The 20992-nt window shown below is 31.1% G+C and overlaps 1 protein-coding gene across 1 annotated transcript in view; it reads right to left on the minus strand.

Moving 5' to 3' along the window:
- Window positions 1–2203: 2203 nt before the first annotated feature.
- Window positions 2204–20992, minus strand: part of LOC118183557 (uncharacterized) — a 166059-nt gene continuing 147270 nt past the window's right edge. Inside the window, exon 19 of the mRNA XM_085807772.1 lies at window positions 2204–13759. Coding sequence (XP_085663898.1) covers window positions 13622–13759 — 138 coding nt within the window. The 3' untranslated portion in view covers window positions 2204–13621. The remainder of the gene's footprint in view (window positions 13760–20992) is intronic.

Consider the following 20992-nt stretch of genomic DNA (forward strand, 5'->3'; position numbering starts at 1 on the left):
TTGTGAAATGAAGTGCTACAACCAGCTTTTTCTTGACAATTATACACGCTGCAATAGGCAACCACTGCTACATTTCTGCAGGTCGTCCCTACTCCTCCGGATGCGATCAAGGTGACAGCCAGGAATGCCTCAGACGAGGGAGAAAATCCATTTGAGTTAGTCTGAACAAGTCTTTAAAACATACTAGTAGAAATTATTTTTACGTCACTTGTATTCAGGAACTACAGCATTACTACTCACTAAAGCTTCACACAAAATGATTATGAATACCAAAAATTTGAGATTGCTTTTTAGAAGATGGATGAATGTGAATCAAAGCGCACAAGAAATGAGAACACCTTTCTTTATTCATGAACTTAAAAGTGATATATACATCAAGTTCAAGACATAATTACGGTGTAAGGTGAATCGGTTGCAAATTTTATTATAAACAAATAACAGGGCAGTAAAGTGCTCTCTCATAAGATCAAAACCTATAATAAATTCTGATGAAATATTTGAATATTTTTTGATTTAAGTATCCACTGATTTTCTGCTGGCCTGCACCTATATCCTTAGATATTTTCCTAGAATATTACTTTTATGCTTTATAACACAAATTGTGAATCTTCTGTTCATGAGCAAAACAAAATTAATGATGAACTGAAATAATGTCATCTGGCATAAACTTTTTACATCAGTATACAGCTCTCTCAGAGTTGACCCATTAAATCATGACTTCCCCCCTAAATATTAAAACTACTTTGTAAATAATTTTTTATTTTCTAGAAATTATTCATTATTAAACACTTATGTTTACATTGCAATAAGCTCCATAACCAACTCAATACAGTACTTGATGATTAAATTATTTGCTCTCATAATTTATATATGGGCAGGGCTTAATTTCTAAGATTAAAAGTGCGGAGCCCTACAGAAGACCGTCAGCAGAGAGGAACAAGAGTAAATAAATAAAATGACTATTAAACTCATTAATAATTTTAAAATTAAATAGTTAATTATTATCAAATTAATTAATAGCTATTTAATTAATGTTTATAAATTGTTATTTAATCAATAATTATTATATAATTGATAATTTATTATAACTGATATTATTAGATAATTTATTGAAATAATTAAGGATTAACTAATTACAATTAAATAAAATGTAAAGAGATAAATTGAAATTTAATACGAGATTTTTAATATAATTTTATTTTTAAAATAAAATTTCTACTGAAACTGTTATTCAATTATATAAAAGAAGTGCCGCAGCCTCCTTATTCAGGGCTCCAGTGCATTCCAGCTAGAATTATGATTTATTACAAAAACTAAGAAGCACCAGAGCCAAGATCCGGTGAGTTCCGGCCCAATTTAAGCCCTGATTATAGGGGGGAGGGAGTTCTTTTATCATCACAAAAATTAAATATACTTAAAGTACAGCTGATGAAAATTCCAGGGCAAAACAGAATGAGGATATGAGCAAGTGGAAACAAAAAATGAGAGGAATTTGGTAAGAAAGAACATTCTCTTTGACCACGGCTCTCTGCTGATATAACAAGCAGATGTGTGTTAGGGGTAAAATGAATCAGACTCTTAGGGATTTATGTAAAGTTGCTGGTTATGCTTCTTCCCCCATTAGTGGATACTGTGGAAAGAAGATGTATAGGTCATGCTTGAGTAGTTTATCTCAATATTTCACTCATATTGTACTAGCTGTCACTTAACGCACATTTAAGAACACAAATTTTCCTTCCTGCGAGGATAACTTATTGTAAGCACCGATAACAATACGCTAGATACGATGGCATGGCGAGAAATTTACACGATCCTAACCAAACTCCCCCAAATTTATTGCCCTTCTTTAAGGGAAAGTTTTCCACATGTGAGTGAAGAGACTTTACTTGAATGTCTCATGTTCTCATGAGTTTGTATTTCTAGGGAAATAGAGTATTGCTAGGTCTGCTTATTGTTAAAATAAAACGTTAGGATTTCTTAACTTTTTTCCCTTTAAATTGTGGTTCAATTTTATAAAAGAAGTACCAGAGCTCATCTTACTTAATGCTCCGGTGCACTCCGGCTAAAACTGTAATTTATGGTAAAAGTTGAGAAGCACCGGAGGCAGGCTCTGGCGCAATTTAAGCACTTTATATGTGGGTAATAACATTCTCTTATGTATACATATGTACATGTAACCATGCAGAAAATATACATTGTGAAACCTTTTTTACATATGTTTATTTATTTTATTTTGCTTTAATAAAGTGAAAAAGCATCACCGCAAAAAAGAGTTACCAATACAAAGTATACTATGTCATTAATATTCAAAAGAGTTGCTATGACAGAATTCGGAATATTGGAAATACCTTACTATCAAAAGGAACAGTATAATTTTTTAATGAGAGATAAACAAATAACACAGAAGATAAATCTCTATAATTTTAAAATGAAAAGACTCCCCCCTTAACAGATGATAAAAATAATTCTTATGAAATACATAAGTCAATAGTAGCATTAATTTAAGATAGGATTAGGCAATACGTGTTTGAGCAAAAACATAACTCAAATATTAACACAAATATTTTAAAAAAAGGGGGTAAATTAAGATTGGTATCTGGACAAAAGTCTCACATGAGCATTACTAGACCCTTAGTTTGATAATGGCTGCATTTCGCAGCATAACTATTATAAACAAGAAATAGTATTACTTGATAAAACAAATTTAATTTTCATTAGTATCAATCTCAATATGCAAACATATATTTTGAAGATTAAAAAGGAATAATGTTAGAGGCTTTAGTTAGTTTCACATTATCATTTTGAAGAAATTATGATGGAAAAAGTATGAGAACTTAAATAAAAAATTCTTTACAAGGAACCTTAAGACTAGAAGATATGTGATGCAACTCCTAAACCTTTATTAGATGCATAAAAATTAACAATTTTTAAAGAGACAGATGATTGTTGCTGTAGAAAATGATAATTCTTGAAAAACCACAGCCATTTTATAAATGTATATGTTTAAACATTCATGGAACAATGCCCAGTTCTATAAGACAGATGAGTATGAATACAAAAATGGCAGCATGAGTACACACTCAAATCTTAAATAAGTTGCAAAAAAATACAGATCTAAAACATAAGTAAATTTTTTTCTTCCAAAGAAATTTCAAAATCTAAAAAGTCATTCAAGTGTAAAACAATAACTTTTCATGCTTTAAACTTAATAATAATTACCTTATGATTCACTTATGGTTACTAGATGGATTTCCAATATAGTAAATCCTTGCAAAGCGCATATTTACAGAATACAATTTTGTATCTACACGTTCTCTTAGTTGTATCCATTTAATTTGTTCAAGGCTAAATTTTCTTTCATATGCAGTTCAATGTTTATTGATCTATATGGAAAGCTTGATGGCCTTAGCTCTGGCTAGAAATTATCAACAATTTTAAAGGGGTTTCCAGTGACTGAAAATGAAGCGAAAGAAATAAAAAGTGCAAAAGCAATTGGCACCAATATTAGATATGGTAAAATGTGCAGTAGAGCTGGCTTGAAAGCAGTGAGAATGAGGAAGATAAAAGTACATTAACCTTCCAAGAAGTTAAACAAATTGTTAAAAAAGGCACAGGAACTTCTGATTTTGCAATGGAGATTGATCAAAATGAAGAAAGAAGAGGATAATTTAATAAGACTGTAAATCTCTGCATGCTTTAAGGTGAAACTTCTCAAGAGTTGTTTCAGTCACTGCCCCAATGAAAAATCAATAACATTTTTTCCTGTTCAATTACAAAAATATTAGTTTTTTTTTTTTTTTTTAAATTACACATAAACCGTTTTTTTCCCTCATAGAAAGTTAACCTTGCAGAATGCAATTTTGCCATATGGGCAATGTATTAATGACACCCTTGCGTTTGGCAAAGATTTATAGTATTTATTTTTTAATGTTTTCTAGAAATTTAAAATTATTCACTTAAGATCTGTAAATAACACATGATGAGCTACATACATATCTCTATTACTAAAAACTTAAAATTAATCTATCACATACTTCTAAAAATATTAACTTTTGAACACATCATCTACCTGTTAGGTTTTAAGACTGCAGACAGAATTTTATAATTCAAATTTCAGTGAAATGTAAAATGAATATTAAGCAACATTACATTACAGTATCTAATGAATTTAAAACAAAGTTAACAAGTGTATTAAATATTTTTCTCATGAAATTTACATAAAAAAGGACAAATCATACCATACTAGATAATGATTCAACTAAAAACTTAGTATATGCTCAAGTTTTGAGTAATTTTTCTCTTAATATATTTGGGAGATATGAAGAGTATTCTTAAATACTTCAAAGTATTTGGAAGTGCTGAATATCAAAAAATAAATATCTACAATCAGCAGTCGAAGAAGACTACTCTTAAATAAGGTCAGTGAAATAAACTTTTAAATTATTTAATACAAACATATATCTATTAATAAAAACCAGAAAGAAATTCCATACTAATGAAATTTCTTTGTACCAATAACTTTTTAATTTTATTTCACGCCGTTTTATATAAATGTTAGTAACATGAAAAATACATTATAAATCACTTGACTTTACAATGCACAGTCTATAAGAAGCTTACAAATTCCCACATCTTTCATCTTTATATACATATATACAAAATGTTTATACAAAATCTAAGAGCTGAATTTAAAATACTTTAACTGTGGAAGGTCAAAGGGCAAAAAACATATTGCAAAAAGATTTGGGATAATTTGCACATTCAATCATTGAATTAAATCAACAAAAACATATTAATCTTAACCTCAAGGTTTTAAAAGTAAAAATATACAAATGATTTCCTCCACAATTTTCTTTAAAATGTCTACTTTTTTTATCTGTACAAATCATACACAGAAAAGCACTTAGAATTTAAATAAAAAATTTATATTAATTAATGCAATATCAATATACACACACAAAAAAAAAGAAGAGATTGAACTTTATGCACAAAGTTCTAAACATTACTACCTTGATCTCTAATGGTATGATTTGATATTGATTATACAATTATGTACAACTATATACAAAGTTACTACAGCTTATCACTCAAATAGAAAATTAAAATACACCTCCCAGTAAATATTCTAAATATAAGAGTGTACACATATATTTGTCGCATTAAATTATACATAGGTTCAAAAACCGTATACAGAAACAATTTGATATCAGTTCAAAAACAAAAGAATTAAACAAAGAAACACTGAAAGTGATGCTTGCATTTGGTGTTGCTGCTAAGTTTAATACTGAGAAAAAAGGATCAAAAACACTGCTTACTTATAATATTTATCTAATATAAATATTCCAATATACTTTTAACCCTTTCATCAACTGAGTGTAGAGTATTAAACAATTTTGATATGAAAATGATGCAGCATACAAAATTAAAAAAAAATCACACATTTGTAGTCAGAAGCTTGTTACAAAAGGTCTCTTTGGTCTTGAGTATTACAAAGTTCACATTCATACTTATGAAAACAAAGGCAGTATTGGAATTAAAGAAAAAAAAAAAAAATTGTAACTGTTACAGCAATAACATTAACAAAGAAATTAGAAAATTTAATTATGAAAAAAATCAAATAAACATCAAAGAAAAATTATTATAAATAATTACAAAATTGTTTTTGATTCTCAGTTTAAATAATGTTTTTCACCATGAATAAAGTAAATATACAGTACTAGGTTTCTGCTGACCTTTTTTTCCCCCCCCCATTTTAAAGTAAAACTAAAACTGATTAATTTTTTTAGCTAATTTCATAGTAAGCTATAAAACAATCAAGCAAAATTAAAAGAATTATGACATTAAAGACAACTGTGTTGCAGAACTAGATATAGTAGATAGTGTAATTTTTTCTTCAGGAGTAACATTACAAGAATAAAAATTGGGTATTTGCATACGTACAACAATCACTTTTTAATTAAGAATTATGTTTACATTCTTCAATAATCACATTCTTTAATGTGAGTTATGCGGTATTAACAAGAAAATTCAATTGATTAACAATCTCAGGTGTAAACAGTCATCATGTAATCAGTGGGACAATTTTTATGTACCCACTACATGATTGTGTGAAAAATTTCTTTTCTCTCTCATTAAAATTTTAGCTCAGAGGAAATTACATACATAAATTATCCAGGGCATTTGTAACAATCATGTCTATAAACTACATCCATGCAAAAATACTAATCCTTACCACCTCCCAAATTAGGGGGGAAAATGATATATAGCACAAAGATGATCGAAATGACTTAAATAATTTCTAATACAATAAAATCAAGGAAAAAGTTATCCACACAAAACTTTCACATGACAATCAAATTTCAGTACTTGTAGATAATTAGTAGAAAGAAAATTGAAACAAGATAAACATATGGAACAGTTCAAAATTCTGGTTTTTGAGAGCAGTTCAAAATGCACTACTTCCTTTATGACATCAGTGCTGGCAAGTGAGCTTTCATGAGTACAAAGAAGCTTTCATGCATGAGGTGCAGATGCAGCAATAGCACAAGGACTGATGTTTGCAGAAGTGTTTAGGAAATCAGAGTGTATTTTTGCTTTGCGAAGAGAGCAGTGGCCTTAAGGACAAGCAAAGGATACACAGTTTACAGGAGGTAACACTCTCTCTCTGTAGCAAAAGTAACCATGTATGTAGAGAAACTGGTCAAGAATGACTCCTAGCCAACAGTGATATACATATTTCAACCACTGTCGAATATGCCAATGGCTGTGCCTATTATCTAGACAGACCCTAGTTACATACTTATATATATATATATATTTTAAAAGTTTTCATCAAAGATTTCTGAAATAAAAAAAAAATAGTCTGGTGTAATATTCTCTTGAAAGCTGCATAAAAATGCATTCGCACAAGACACTTTATAAGGTAAACATCCTATTAAAAAAAATGAAAAAAATTAACTACAGTTAGGGCCTTCTCAAAAAGAGTAACGGTGTAAAATTTTAGTTAGAGAATCTGACATTCATAAGTGAAAGAAGCATACATTTCACATAAGAATAAGCAAAAATTTTTTTTGTAAATTTTATATGCATGTTTTAATCGGTATTAACACTATGATTTGAAATTTCAATGTCATCAAAATACTACTCCTAGTTACACTATAATCAAAACTTCCGATTTATGATAAATTCTCATGCTTTACATGTAAAATTTTATGCTGCACTGCCACAAAAATCACATACTCATTGGGAAAAAATTACAATAAAATTACTGAATCAATGTGAAATAAATGCTTCTTACATAAGGATCAGGGTAGCTAAACACAAAAACTCTTTAGTATAAAACAAACAGATGCCTGTTTTAGACAAATTAGCATTTTCAATAAAAATACTTTTTCTGAATATTTTATACTTCCATTCAACACATACCTCTGGACTTTGAATATATACCTATAATTGAAAATACTTTCTAAATACCTTTTTCTTCAATCAAACTTGATGAAATCTTAAAAAAAAAAAAAAAAAAAAAAAAAAAAAACCCCTCCTATGACATTTAAGAGATCTTTAAGACGCTTCATCTCTCTTTCAGACACCTACATTTGCATTTCTTCATTTAGGGGGAAAAAAAAATTACTAGCGTTCTTCAAATACCTGAAAAATGTTCATTTTTTTCATATACAGCACATAATTACGAATGAGTTTCCTTCAGAATGAAATGAGTGATGAAAAATATAACAACTAAGTGACACACAAAAATCTGTAATTTTGCAAATGCAATTGTACACATTCCCATAGCTTTCAGAAGATCAATATATTTATACATGTGCTTTGACTATCTTTAGAAAATACTCATATGCTTGGAAGTATACCTTGGTTTCTACACAAAACAGCATCTGTAGATACATAAAGCTTTACTCATTGCAGAGTTAATTGAAATAAAATTAATTATGGGGCATTCTGATGTTGGGAGTTATTAAAACTGCTATTTTGCCATTTTCATTGCCCAGTCATTAAATTCAAGGACAGATTTAAGTGAGGCAATGACTGTCCTTTAATAAAATGGCTGACTTGCTCATAACAGGTGGAGCTACATAGTAGATTGTACACACCTGATGATGACACACCCAGCTCTCTGAGTTTAAAGTAGATTGTACAAATTCTAATGTAATTCTGCGCTGCAGAAAAGTTTTCAAAAGGAGGTAAACATTTATCAGAATGCATCATAATAATTAAAAATTTTTGCTTTTCAATATTACTGCTTCAAATTACAGTGTATTTTAGCACCTGCTTATTTCGTCTCCCCCCAAAAAAAAATCATGATCATCAGGCTAGATATCTTTTACAGTTTAATAAGTTTTCAAAATTTATTTTAACTCTTTGGAAATTGCGAGATTAAGCAATTTTTTCCTCAAATGCATATGATATCTGTCAGTTGTAAATCTGTTACTTAAGCTGTTTGCTTCTGCCCAATGTGGTGCATAACTGGAATGCAAGCTGAGCTTGTTGATGACCACCAAAAGGTGTATGTTTCATTTTAAAAGAGCAATTTACCACTTTGAGTATTAGCTATGATTAAAAGTTTACATGAATACTTCGCACTTTAAAACGAATGATTTTAATATCACACGGACACTAAAATGCCATACAGACTTATTTGCCATTGAATTTCACAAATCTGGTGTATCTCGTCTTTTTCTAATGCATGAGATTCTTGATTACAGTTTGTTACAAGACTTCTGCATTTAGTCTTTCTTTTTTTAGCTTAATCTCTCATCTACTTGATAGTTCAGAGGGATGGTAAAGTAGAGAGTTAAAAAAAAAAAAAAAAAAAAAAAAAAAAACCCTTTTTATTGTGTTTTAGTCAAATAATCAATTTTTGCATATTTATGACATTCAAAATGTATTTATGTGAAACTGCATATCCATTTTTTAAAATAAATTAAATTTTTCAAACAAAATATTTCACCCATTAGTTTATTATTCTCTTTTCCAGTTCAAACTTTCAGCATTCATGTACTGATTGATGTCTTTTAATCAAATTATCAATCTTTATTAATTATATTTTATATTTTAGTCACATGATACTACATAATTATTTTAATGATGAAATCTATTCACTTTTCATCATTTTGTTACTTTCTTTCCCTGTTTCATCTTTTTCAATCAGTGTAGAAATAATTCTAATAAATCTACTTTAATGGCTAGGATTTTTATTTACACTAAATTTTGTTATTACTGATTGATTTATAAAAAAATTGCTCTGCTTTGTTAATAAAAAAATAATTTCAATTGTTTCTGGCAATACAATTTGTTCATTGTTTGTCATACATACAATTTATTCATATAATGCGAGATTGGACAATAAACTCCAAATATATGGTTTTATATTTAACATTTTTTAATCATACAGTTTCTGTATTAACTACACACTCTCTAGACAAAAGTAATAATTTTTCATGCATTATGAAAGCAAAAATAAAAGAATTCCATCTATTTGATTCAAAATATTCCACAGAACTCTTATAGCAAGACCTACAAATTCACCTTTAACCGCTTTTTTTAACAATAGTATCTGAAAGTCAACAGTAGTTAATTTCTGAAATTCTCGTGTGAAGGATAAGGATTTGTCAGACATTGATAATGCCAATTTACTCATCAATCCTTACGGTTATTGGAGTTGTAAAATTTAGCAACTGCCTATGAATTTAACATCATGAACAGGTCCTATAAGCAATTGTTTTAAAGATTTTTTTTGTTATAAATTCAAAATGTATGTGTGTAGGTAGATGATAGATAATTTAATGATACCTCTTTAAATTTCTAAAACAATGAAAGAAAAAAATACATGAAAATAAAAAAATAATGCTTATGGCTCTGCTTACTTTATCTCCCTCCCCTCCAGAAATATTTTCAAAATGCAGACAATACCTGATGCCAATAATAAAGCATTTCTCTTTCAAACAGTGAGAATGAAAAATGCACTTTTTATTATTAGTGAGGTGCAAAGGATAAACTATATATATATATATATATATATACATAAAAGTTAGAGGGTATTTTATATATGGGCTGATAATGACAGTGAAACTGAGTACATATCAAATTAACAAAAACAGAAATCGAAATCCAGTATAGCTAAAGACCATGCCTCAATTTATCTGCAATCAGGATATCAAAATGTTTACTATGCTTATGAAATGCAGAGAAAAATTAAAAAAAATAATAAATGTGAGAAGCTTTTAGAAATTTGAATAATGTGAACATTCCTGATGAAGCAAGATGATAAATCCAAAAAATAATAGCTATGTGGCCTTTTATACAGAATGGATGTGAACTTGGTTAATTAAGTCTTATGTAAATTGTATTTCTAGTAGAATAGTGCTCAATGGCCAGTGCGATATGAAAGGAAACTTACAGCATAATCCATGTCAAACAGAACAATATAAGATCACAAACACTGCATCATCTTGAGATATACAGAACATGAAGAAATAATTCTGATGACAATGACTTTCACATACAATGTCAAGAAGCAGAAAATAACTATATTTATGCAAAGTCCAAGGTTACCAGCATGTAAGCTATTTGAGTGGAAGGCACTGATTTTTTTAAGTGGCACTACTGTCAGAACCTTGGATGTACATGCTGATTATAAGGAAGTAAGAAACCTCAATATGGAAATAATGAAGTATCTGCAGCAAATGCACTTCTATGTATAGTAAAATTACCTTTCTTTCTTCTTTTTTTGTAGTAGTACATATATATATATATTCATCCTAAACACATTTCTAAGGTTGTGCCATGACTTCTGTAAGCACAGAAGCATCTTGAAGGTTAGTATGATTTCTTAGTTCTGTGATATTCATTGAATGAAAATTACAGCTTGTTATGTTTGGTATGAGGCAATATGAGTATATATACAAGCCCAATTCACAAATACATCTCACACTATACATTCCTTATTCTGAACTGGAACACAACTTTCTCCATTTGAATATATTTTTCTCTATTAATACACAATTCAATCTATTTACGGAATCTTCACTAGAAATTATTTTTTTTTTTTTTTTTTTTTTTGCTACAGTTACAACTGCGAGATTACAAACATTTTTGCTTATTCCGAGAGAGATATCTACCAATTATCTAAATAAATGAATTTCTATGACGTGTAGTCATTTGTTTTAATATTCAGCAAATACATGACACAGCCAATGTATTTTAATGTACTCATATTTTTCAATTTCAATGCTTAAATTTTTATTTTCAATCAAGCTCAAACTTTTTAATATAAAACTGTAATATATATTTTCCTGCACATTTAATTTTTTTAATAATTCTCAGCAATTTACTCACTGTAGAATGAAAGCATAAGCATGTCCAAGAATTTACTGAAGCATTACATAAAGAAGATTACTAGTAACTAGAGAATCAGAAAAAATTCATACTACTATATAAATAATTAAAACAGAAGAACAAAACTAACAGACACATAAGATGATACATTTTGAATAGCCAAGAACAAAAATAAAAACAATGAAGATAATTTCTGTTACTGAAGAGTAAAATTTTTCAGAAGTAGATTTAAAGCAGTTTTAAGGAATAAAGGGCTTAAGCAAACCGAATTCAGAACTGACAGCAATGAATGTAGCAAGAATACATTATAAAAGAACTGAGAAATGCAAGTAGTTTACAATTTAAGAAATAAAGAAATTTGTAAGACTTCATTTATGCTGAGTCACAATGTTCAAAAACTGGCTTCCAACATGCAAGCATTCAACATAAGCATTTACAAAAATTTCTATAAAAGTTATGGTATTAATAAATTCAATTACTCAATGACTGACACACGTACAAAATGAATTAAGTATTACATTATTAAAAAACTACACAGAAAGTTGTTACCCTTGTTTGTTTGTAAAAGATCCCACAAAGCATAAATTAGTTTTTACTGCAGAAAAATGCATATTAATTTTTTATAATTATCTTTTTTATGTAAATGACACAGTTACTATGCAATCAGTAAAAATTAAAATTTAAAGAGAAAACAATCATATTGGAAGAGGAGTACATGCATACTGTTAACAATTCACAACAAAAAATTACTGAAAGCAAACACATCCCCCCCCCTTGTACAACTTATCAAAACAAAATGAATTTATTTCAGCAAAGTACTTCACGGCTATCTGCTTTAAAAGCAATGCCATTGCAGAATTTTTAAAAATTTATTTATTTTTATGTATAAGCAGCATGTATTCATTTTATAAACAGAGGAAAAAATTCATACTCAAGCAACTACCAGTATTCAGTGATTGTATCATTTGGTAGTAACAAATATCTAAATATGTGCCATTTCATTTAGCCATTTCTTACATAACCAGCATTAAGACTAAAGAATGAAATAGCAATTTATGCAGAGTAACCAACTGAAACATTCTTTGAACACATCATAAGCTAAATATTCATTGATGAACACAAGCAACATAAACACAGTGAAATAAACAGTGACTATTAATTTTACTTACACTATTCCAATTAATGAAATTATGGTCTTGTCTGAATTGCAGTGATTTATACAGCCACACATTATTTTATAAACATATCAATTTGGAAACTTCATGTAATATCAATTTAAAGTAAAACTTAAATATATTTCAAATCCATACTTTAAATTCAAGATAATTATTTCAAGTGATAGTTCATTTTGTTTCTCTTTAAAATACGTGTGTGAAGAGTGAGAAAAAATATTTCAATTAGAACATTTAAATTGACACTGTGCAAAGAATAAATATTTTGGCATATGAGTTATAAATTTAGTTTTAATTGATATTTGTGTTTGTAAAAGCAATTAAAATTTGGGAAAAATTTCAAAGAATTGAAACTATCGCCACCTTGAAATATTTTAAATAGGATGTTCTCAATATCATTATTACTTGCTGTAGCAGAAGCAATCAATGCGCAGAAAAAAATAATTTAAAATGGATCAAAGTCCATACTAAATTTTTCATTTATATGTATATATATATAAATAACAGAGTGCATATTCATATATTTCTCAACTCAAGTAACTGCTCATTGGAAAGTTTATTGCTCAAGTTCTCAACATAATTCACAATGCAAGAAAGTGCTTATTACTCAGTCATACAATTTGGACAATTATAAAAGAAATAATATTGATTAAGTATATTAATCAGAAATTGAACCTACTGAAAACATTTTCACCAAATCAGCTTATAACGAAACAATACCTGTAACAACTCAAAACCATTGAACATAACAAAACCAACATACAGAAAATTAAGACATTGTTATGTTATTATACATATTTAAAACTTTCTTAATATAATGAATTATTATAAAGTTAATTAAGCACAACTCAGCAGTACTACCCATGATTTGGATGCTAAATATGTCATATTTTAAAAAAATATAATTTCTGGGAACGGGCAAAAATATTTTATAACAGTTTAAAAATACATATATTTCTTTGATGACTTGGATTAGATATTGAAGCTAGATCAAAACACTATATTACAATCATTTGCATACAGTGATATAAATGAAATGAAAATTTTAAAACTCATTTCACACAGTTTATTTTCTTTACCATTAAAAATTATTAGTCTTATCACATTATATGTGCATCACTGGCCATAGATTTCCCTTTTTCTGAACAGATTCCAGACAGACAAGAAATCCTAGCAATTCCTGATGACCCAGCAGAAAGCAAATAATAATGGCATCCATAATTTTGATTCCATGCAACCTAGATGTAAGAAGCAAACATCTTATTTTAAAAATGTTTAAATCACACAGCATTTAACATGGAATTAGAAATAAAAAAATCACAACATGAAAAATGCAAGAAAATCCTAAACATAAAGGAAGGAGCACAACAGTCAATGGGAGAAAGATAAAATTTAGAAATGTTAAATAGAAAAACTGTCTACTGAATACTGAAAAAAGTAATTTAAGCACAAGTATTATATTCATAAACACTCAAAATTCTACCCAGGGAACCTATTTTATAATGAAGTGAACTAATTTACAATAAACCTCAAAGCAATCCATAACATAAATATAATATAATATCCTTTCATAGAAAACAACAGTTAACCACTTGCACTACGATTTAATTTCATGGTTGCGGTGCCATACGCTACAATATAACAAGTGGTAAAGTGTCTCATTTACGCTACTTCGCGTCTGCGAATGCAATCCAGAGCTGTAACGAGAAATATAAACAATCTCGTTGTTAGGCGACGTGTGCACCACATTATTTTCATTTTGCAATAAATTCCTATCAACATGGTCTTCACGTCGCTCGCGGTTTGAGACAAAAGCATCTTGACGTGCGTGGCACGTCTTTATAGCGCAAGTGGTTAAGCAATGAAACAGATATATGCAGTCCACCAAAGCACAAATGAAACAAAAATAATGGCAACAACGAGTTTAAAAGTTTTAAAATGTCCACCAATTGAGGATGTGAATAAACAGTAGGTAAAAATTAATACCACACTTCCCATAGCAGTAATGACCATGAATGACTGTACGTGCATTTTCAACAGAAGAAACCAAATATGGTTGAGAATGATACAGTCCAGACGTCGATAATCCAGACCTCAAAGCTACAAACTTTCTGCGCATGCATAAACGCATAATGCATTTACGCACGCAAATAATACTTTTACGCATGCGCAATTGGATCCGGAAAGTAGGCTTGAACTTTCGATTATTTTAAAAAGAATTTCCGATTCTGGAGCTGCCAAAGGATCTACAAAGCAAAAGCATGTTTCGATGTCCATCAAACAAAAAGTGGAATTGCTGCAAAAAATGGATAAAGGCATATCCTTTGTTTCTCTAACCATTCCGAAATCTGTTTATCAATTTCATGCTGCTCTGCCAGGGGGAAAAGGGGGAAGTGTTGCGGTGTGCAATGAACTGGAAGTTGATCTGTCACCACTATCCTTACCTTCAGAGCAGATGTTTTTATTTTATTCGGCTTATAATTCCTTACTAAATGTAGTATTTCATCTTGATGTACTCCGTCTTTGATATGATTTAACCAAAATTCCTCATCATTATAAATATCACGAATATACATCAAATAGTTTTCTGGTTGCAATTTTCTAATTTCAATTATGCGTAATGTATGCTTTACGCATGCGTGCGTTGAAAGACATGTTTAATAAAATAAATATTAAGCTTTTTTTTTTTTTTTTTTTTTGTAAATTTTGATACTCTTTAGATCATAATTGCTCTTTATTTCATAAATTAAGGTTTAATATTTTTAATTTTATAATTTCTGCATGCCATCTTACCAGATTTAAATTGATGATCTATAATCCAAAAAAACTGATAATCCGAAATCGCCAAAGTCCCGACGAGTCCAGATTAAAGACTTTTGACTGTATTTGTGGGGGAAAACATTGAAGAGCCAAAACATTATGAACACCGAGTCAATAATGTGTTGTGTGACCTCTGGCCTGCAAAATGGTTGCAACTCATCTTTGCATTGATGCCACAAGTTCTTGGCAGATGCCTGGAGACAGGTTGTACAAAATACCTAAACAGTGGTCATGCAAATTCAAGTTATTCCAACATGGTGGTGTTCGAGTTCTGTGGGTTAAGATCCAGTGAGTTAGGTGGCCAAGACATTAATTGGAATTCATCCTTACACTCCTTGAACCACTCCAACATTTTGAGCCTTGTGACATAGGGCGTTTTTCCGCTTTCCAGTTTGGAAGACAGACGCCAGGTAAAGATGCAAGTCATTCAAAATTATGCCCAGAGAGTCCCACACTTTCATGGTCTGTTCTACTACAACTAAGGGTCCCAGAACCACCCAAGAGAAAATCATCCAAAGCATAACACTGCCATCACCAGCCCACATAATGACCTTCTGCATGGGGGCTGCAAATGTTTGCCTAGAAGACTGTGTACTCTGACATGATCATTGATGTGATTAATGAAAAATCAAGATTCATCCGACCAGGCAACTATCTTCCATTCTTGATGTTCCCAGACCCATTTTAGATGTAGCTGATGATGATGATGATGATGCTTGATCAACAGATGCATGAGTGGGACATCTGCTGTGCAGCCCCATATCCAATATTGACCCCTGAATTGTGCATTCCAAAACACCTGCATTTTTACTTGCAATGTATTAGGCTGTCAGCTTATGTCTAGTCCCAAATTTTCTGTATCAAGTGAAACAGTTTCCGATGTACTTTTTCTTTGATGACGCATGGACGTCCAACACCTTGGCATCCACTGCTAGTTTAATCATCATTTATCCGCTTTTCATAAATACTAACAATGCTAGATCATAAACAACCTACCAGCAGCGCAGTTTCGGAGCTACTCGCTCCAAGTCTTCAGCCATTACAAGCTGCCCTCTGTCAAATTCATTTAGATCAGCAGCCTTTCACATCACTCACAAAAGTTAGTCCAAGAATGACTCCTTACATTCTCCAGAAGCATTTACATACCATTCTCACTTAACCATGTGCCCTTCACATAAACCAGATGAGTTCATTGAAAAATGTGGGGATGGTCATAATGTTCTGGTTTGTCAGTGTATATGGTCTCAAGATATATCTCAAATGTACTTTCTCAGCTCTTGTCCCCGTTGGTTAGATGGTATAAATATGCTGGTAGCAGATCAGGGTTACCCAGGGTCAGACAGTACTTGAACCATTTTCTTCTTCTTCTTCTTCTTTTTTTTTAATTTCTATGATCATTTTTAACCCATTTAAATTCAAATGATTTTTTTCATCACTTGGTTTCCAGCATTCCACCTTTTATCATTAATACTCCATTACTGCTACTTTTATGTTTGGAAAGTTGCTATTTACTGGATTAATGTCTACAAATTGTAACAGTTATGATAATATTAGAACTCCTAAACAAGGCTTTGTAGCCTTTCCATTAGTGAGAAAGTTAATTTCCAGACATGCTTAAAACTGATGCAATCTGAAAATTTCATTAATTTAAACTCCTTCCCCCCAAAAAACTTAAAAAGTGGGGGAAAATAGATAAAAATTCTTGCTAATATTACTACTCAGATCATTTTGAGCCACTGAATTTTCTATTTTCAAACCTCTTCATGCTTTGGTTCTTAAAATGACCAGGTTCTGATCATCCATTAGCATTACTGCTATATAACTTTGGGAAATATGTTACGCACTTCCTTTTCACATCAGAATGACAAAAGTACCATGAAGCATTATTCAATAATACACAGTTGTTTCATTGCAAATGCAAATACAAGAACAGCTGCAGTTCTTAGCCAAAATAGTAGGACAACTTTTATCAGTTTGTTCATAACTGATGAATGAGCATTATCTGGATACCTTGTCTGAGCTTTTAAAATTCTGGCATAGAATTATTACAGAAAGAGTAATCACATATGGAGCGGCAATCAGGATGGTGAACTTATCTCTTACATGAGAAGATACCTGATCTCAATTCAGAGACAGCAGCTTCTTCAAACTTGCAAGACCTACCTCACCACATCAACACCAGCCCTACAACAACCGGCAGGAATTCATCCCTTAAATCTGATAGGCAACTGTTACAAGGGTGATCAGGCTGGGTCAAACGTATACACTCTAGGATCATAGTTATCACAACTTGGAATATGAGGAGCAAAACATCTGAGAAAACTTTTATCCAGCTGCTTTTAATATCTCTGACAACATCAACAAAAACAATGAACCAATTCAAAGTAGCAATAATAATCATTTTACATATGACTCCAAACCAGAGAACAGCACAGGCAGTGCCTTCAGTAGACTAGCAACATTTGAGTGAAAGAGTAAACTAGGATTGAATAACTTGGTATACCAAGCAGAGCTTCTAGCTATCAGCACTGCAATAATATAAATTAACACATACCAGCATCAATTCTGGTGGTCTCTTGGTATACCAAGCATTGTCTCTTATGATACTGAATTCAAAAGCAATTTCTGGCTATGCCTATCTCACAAAGATCCACTCTAAAACGAGTCCCCACTCGTACAGAGAATCAAGGGAATGAAGCTGTGGGCCTTCTGGCCAAGGAGGAAGCTAATGACAGAGAATAACTAGAACAACCTACTAAACTTCCTTGGTCCCACATTAAAAGAACAACTTTGATAAGCTTACTATAAAATTGGTAAAGTAGATGATCAGAGACAGAGGTAGGACAAAGGACATTTCACTTATTACCAGAAGTTCACATAGAAATCAAGACCCACTATGCTAACCTAACACAATTCCTGACAAGCCATGGGCCATTCCCAGTACACCTAAACAGATTCAGACTTGGGGATATTCCCTTTTGTGAGTAGAGAGGAAGGTGACATGTACCTTTATTTACTTTCATTATGTTAATACAAGAATCTGGCACTTGTATTAACACAATGAAGTTGCATTATGTCACAGTCCTAGGCCATGCACAGTCTGCTGCCAGTGGACTGTGCCTGAGCTACACAGGCACTGAACACAATCAAAAATAGAGTAATCAGTAGTGAAATAGAGAAAATCTCAAAACACTGTGTACGCAGAAACAACTGTGAATAATAACATGTTAGAATTGATCAGATTTAAAGTAGGTATTGTGTAGTTATGCAGATAAATAATCCCCGAACTACCATTATAAAGTTATAGAATAAAAACCAATGCCAAGAGAGCAAAGAGTGAAACATCTGCCTCCAGTGAAAATAAAAGATACAAAATTAAGTAATAATAAACAATATATTAAAGGGAAAATGACGGCTAGAATTAGGGACTGAAATTTTCATATTTGTCTCAACTGTTAATGACGTGTAATTTAATTACATGTTAAAAATGAACTGGAATTTGACCGTAGTAGCAATAAATTACTTTATTTCTGAAAACTACTTTCATGCAACAGTAAGTAAAGAAGTAATAAATAAATATTCATTAAACAAGCAAAAGCAATCTGAACCAGGGCCTCCACTCATAAATTGAAATGAAAACTTACACTGCAACTTAAACAAACCCAGAAAAACCTAGTTTTCATCATGTAATACAGCAAATCGGGGAAGGGGAAAAAAAAAAAAATAAATCTTTTATTTAATTTTTATCAGAATTTTCATCCCATTCTATATATAGCAATTTTGATTACATTTATTTACTGCCCATTTTGCTAATAGGTCTTACAGTTCCTGGTATTGAGTTTGTGACTTATGTTTTTATATGATTAACTTGTGAAGCAGTTCTTTCTGTGCTAGGTGGAGAGTCAGGTAAAAATGACTGCTCATAAAGTTAGATAAAAACTCATATTAAGAATTATCAAAGGCCACCTTTTAGATTACATAACAGATACCAATATTCAGGCTTGGTTTTGTAAGAAAGATCTAAATATTGATTTAAATGAAAAGATCTAAATTCATCATCTAGAAGATCTAATCTATCAGAAGGAAGGTAAAAGAAAATAACACAGTGAAAGAACTGCATAGCTAAATATAAAATTAAGGATGGTGATTTGGCACGATTATGCACCACTAGTGTATCACGAACACAGAGTTGAAACAATTTCATTTTCATTTAGAGAAAATTACTTTTTGATTTAAATATATATAAGAAATTTTAAATGATCAATTTGAAACCTGATTTGCATTGTTTGGATCAATCTTAATTAGTTTACATGAAGTAATGATTTCATATTTTATTAAAAAACTAAGATTACTTATTTTGATTTATTTATTGAGGATTTCAGTTTACTATAGAACTAGCAATTAAATCCAGGAGGGAAAAAGATCAATCAGGGTTTAATAAAACTCTTTGCACTAGCAATCTAACCGTGGATGCAAAGATATATTGAAATAGAGTTATAATAATAAAACTTGTGGGGGTACTTATTTTGATTTACTTATTGAGGATTTCAGTTCACTATAGCCCTGGGTATTAAATCGAGGATGAAAAAGCAAGCGATCAGGGTTCAATTAAACTCTTTCCACTAGCAACCTAACTGTGGATGGAACAATGTAACTGAAATACAAGGTCCGCCTATTAATTTCCAGGACTCATGGAATAACTCAGAAAAAAAGGTTAAACACATAGCCATTTAATATGATTCAAAGTAATCCCCATCAGCCGTAATGCACGTCTGTGCTCGGCTGTACAAATTTCGGAAAGAAGTTTTAAAGTCCTCTTTTGGAATGCTCTTTAATAGTGACGTTACAGTTTTCTTGATGGCTTCGACATCCTGAAATCTTGTTCCATTCAGCAAATTTTTCAGCTTAGAAAACAGAAAAAAGTCTGCGGGTGCTAGGTCTGGAGAGTACGCTGGATGCTGCATTTTAACGACACCATGCTGGGCTAAGAATCGCCTCACAGGCAATGCAATGTGTGAGCGGGCATTGTCGTGTAGGAGCAGCCAACTCCAATTTAGTTGAAAATGAGGCCTCACTCTACGAATTCTTTTTTGAAGTCGGTCAAGAACTTCTGTGTTGAACTGTCCATTGATAGTCATGTTAGGAGGAAGAAATTCATGACGAATGAGTCCATCACAATCGAAGAAAGCGATTAACATGACCTTGATTTTGGACTTTTCAAATCGAAATTTTTTTCTGCCTTGGTGAACTTGGAGACTGCCATTCGGAGCTTTGAAGCTTGGTTTCAGGGTCATATTGATAACACCAAGACTCGTCTTCCATGAGTACCCTATCCAGGAACACAGGGTCAGCATCAACGTTGTCGATTTGTTCGCCACATGCATTTGGTCTCAATTGCTTTTATTCATCCCTTAAATGGCGAGGAACAAATCTGGAACAAATCTTGCATTTGCCTAGATCTTTCATCAAAATTCGCCAAACTGTCTCTTTGTCCATGTTGAATTCATTGGCGAGTACTGGAATAGTCAATCGATGATCACATTTCACCAAATTGCGAACTTTTTCAATTGCTTCCGCCGTGCATACGGACTGCGGCCGACCTGTGTGTGGATCATCTTCGACGCTTTTGCACTCGTCCTGAAAGCGTTTAA

The sequence above is a fragment of the Stegodyphus dumicola genome, chromosome X1 (genome assembly GCF_044657685.1).
Source record: "Stegodyphus dumicola isolate Sdum_Otavi_A_Nest chromosome X1, ASM4465768v1".
Classification (NCBI taxonomy): domain Eukaryota; kingdom Metazoa; phylum Arthropoda; class Arachnida; order Araneae; family Eresidae; genus Stegodyphus; species Stegodyphus dumicola.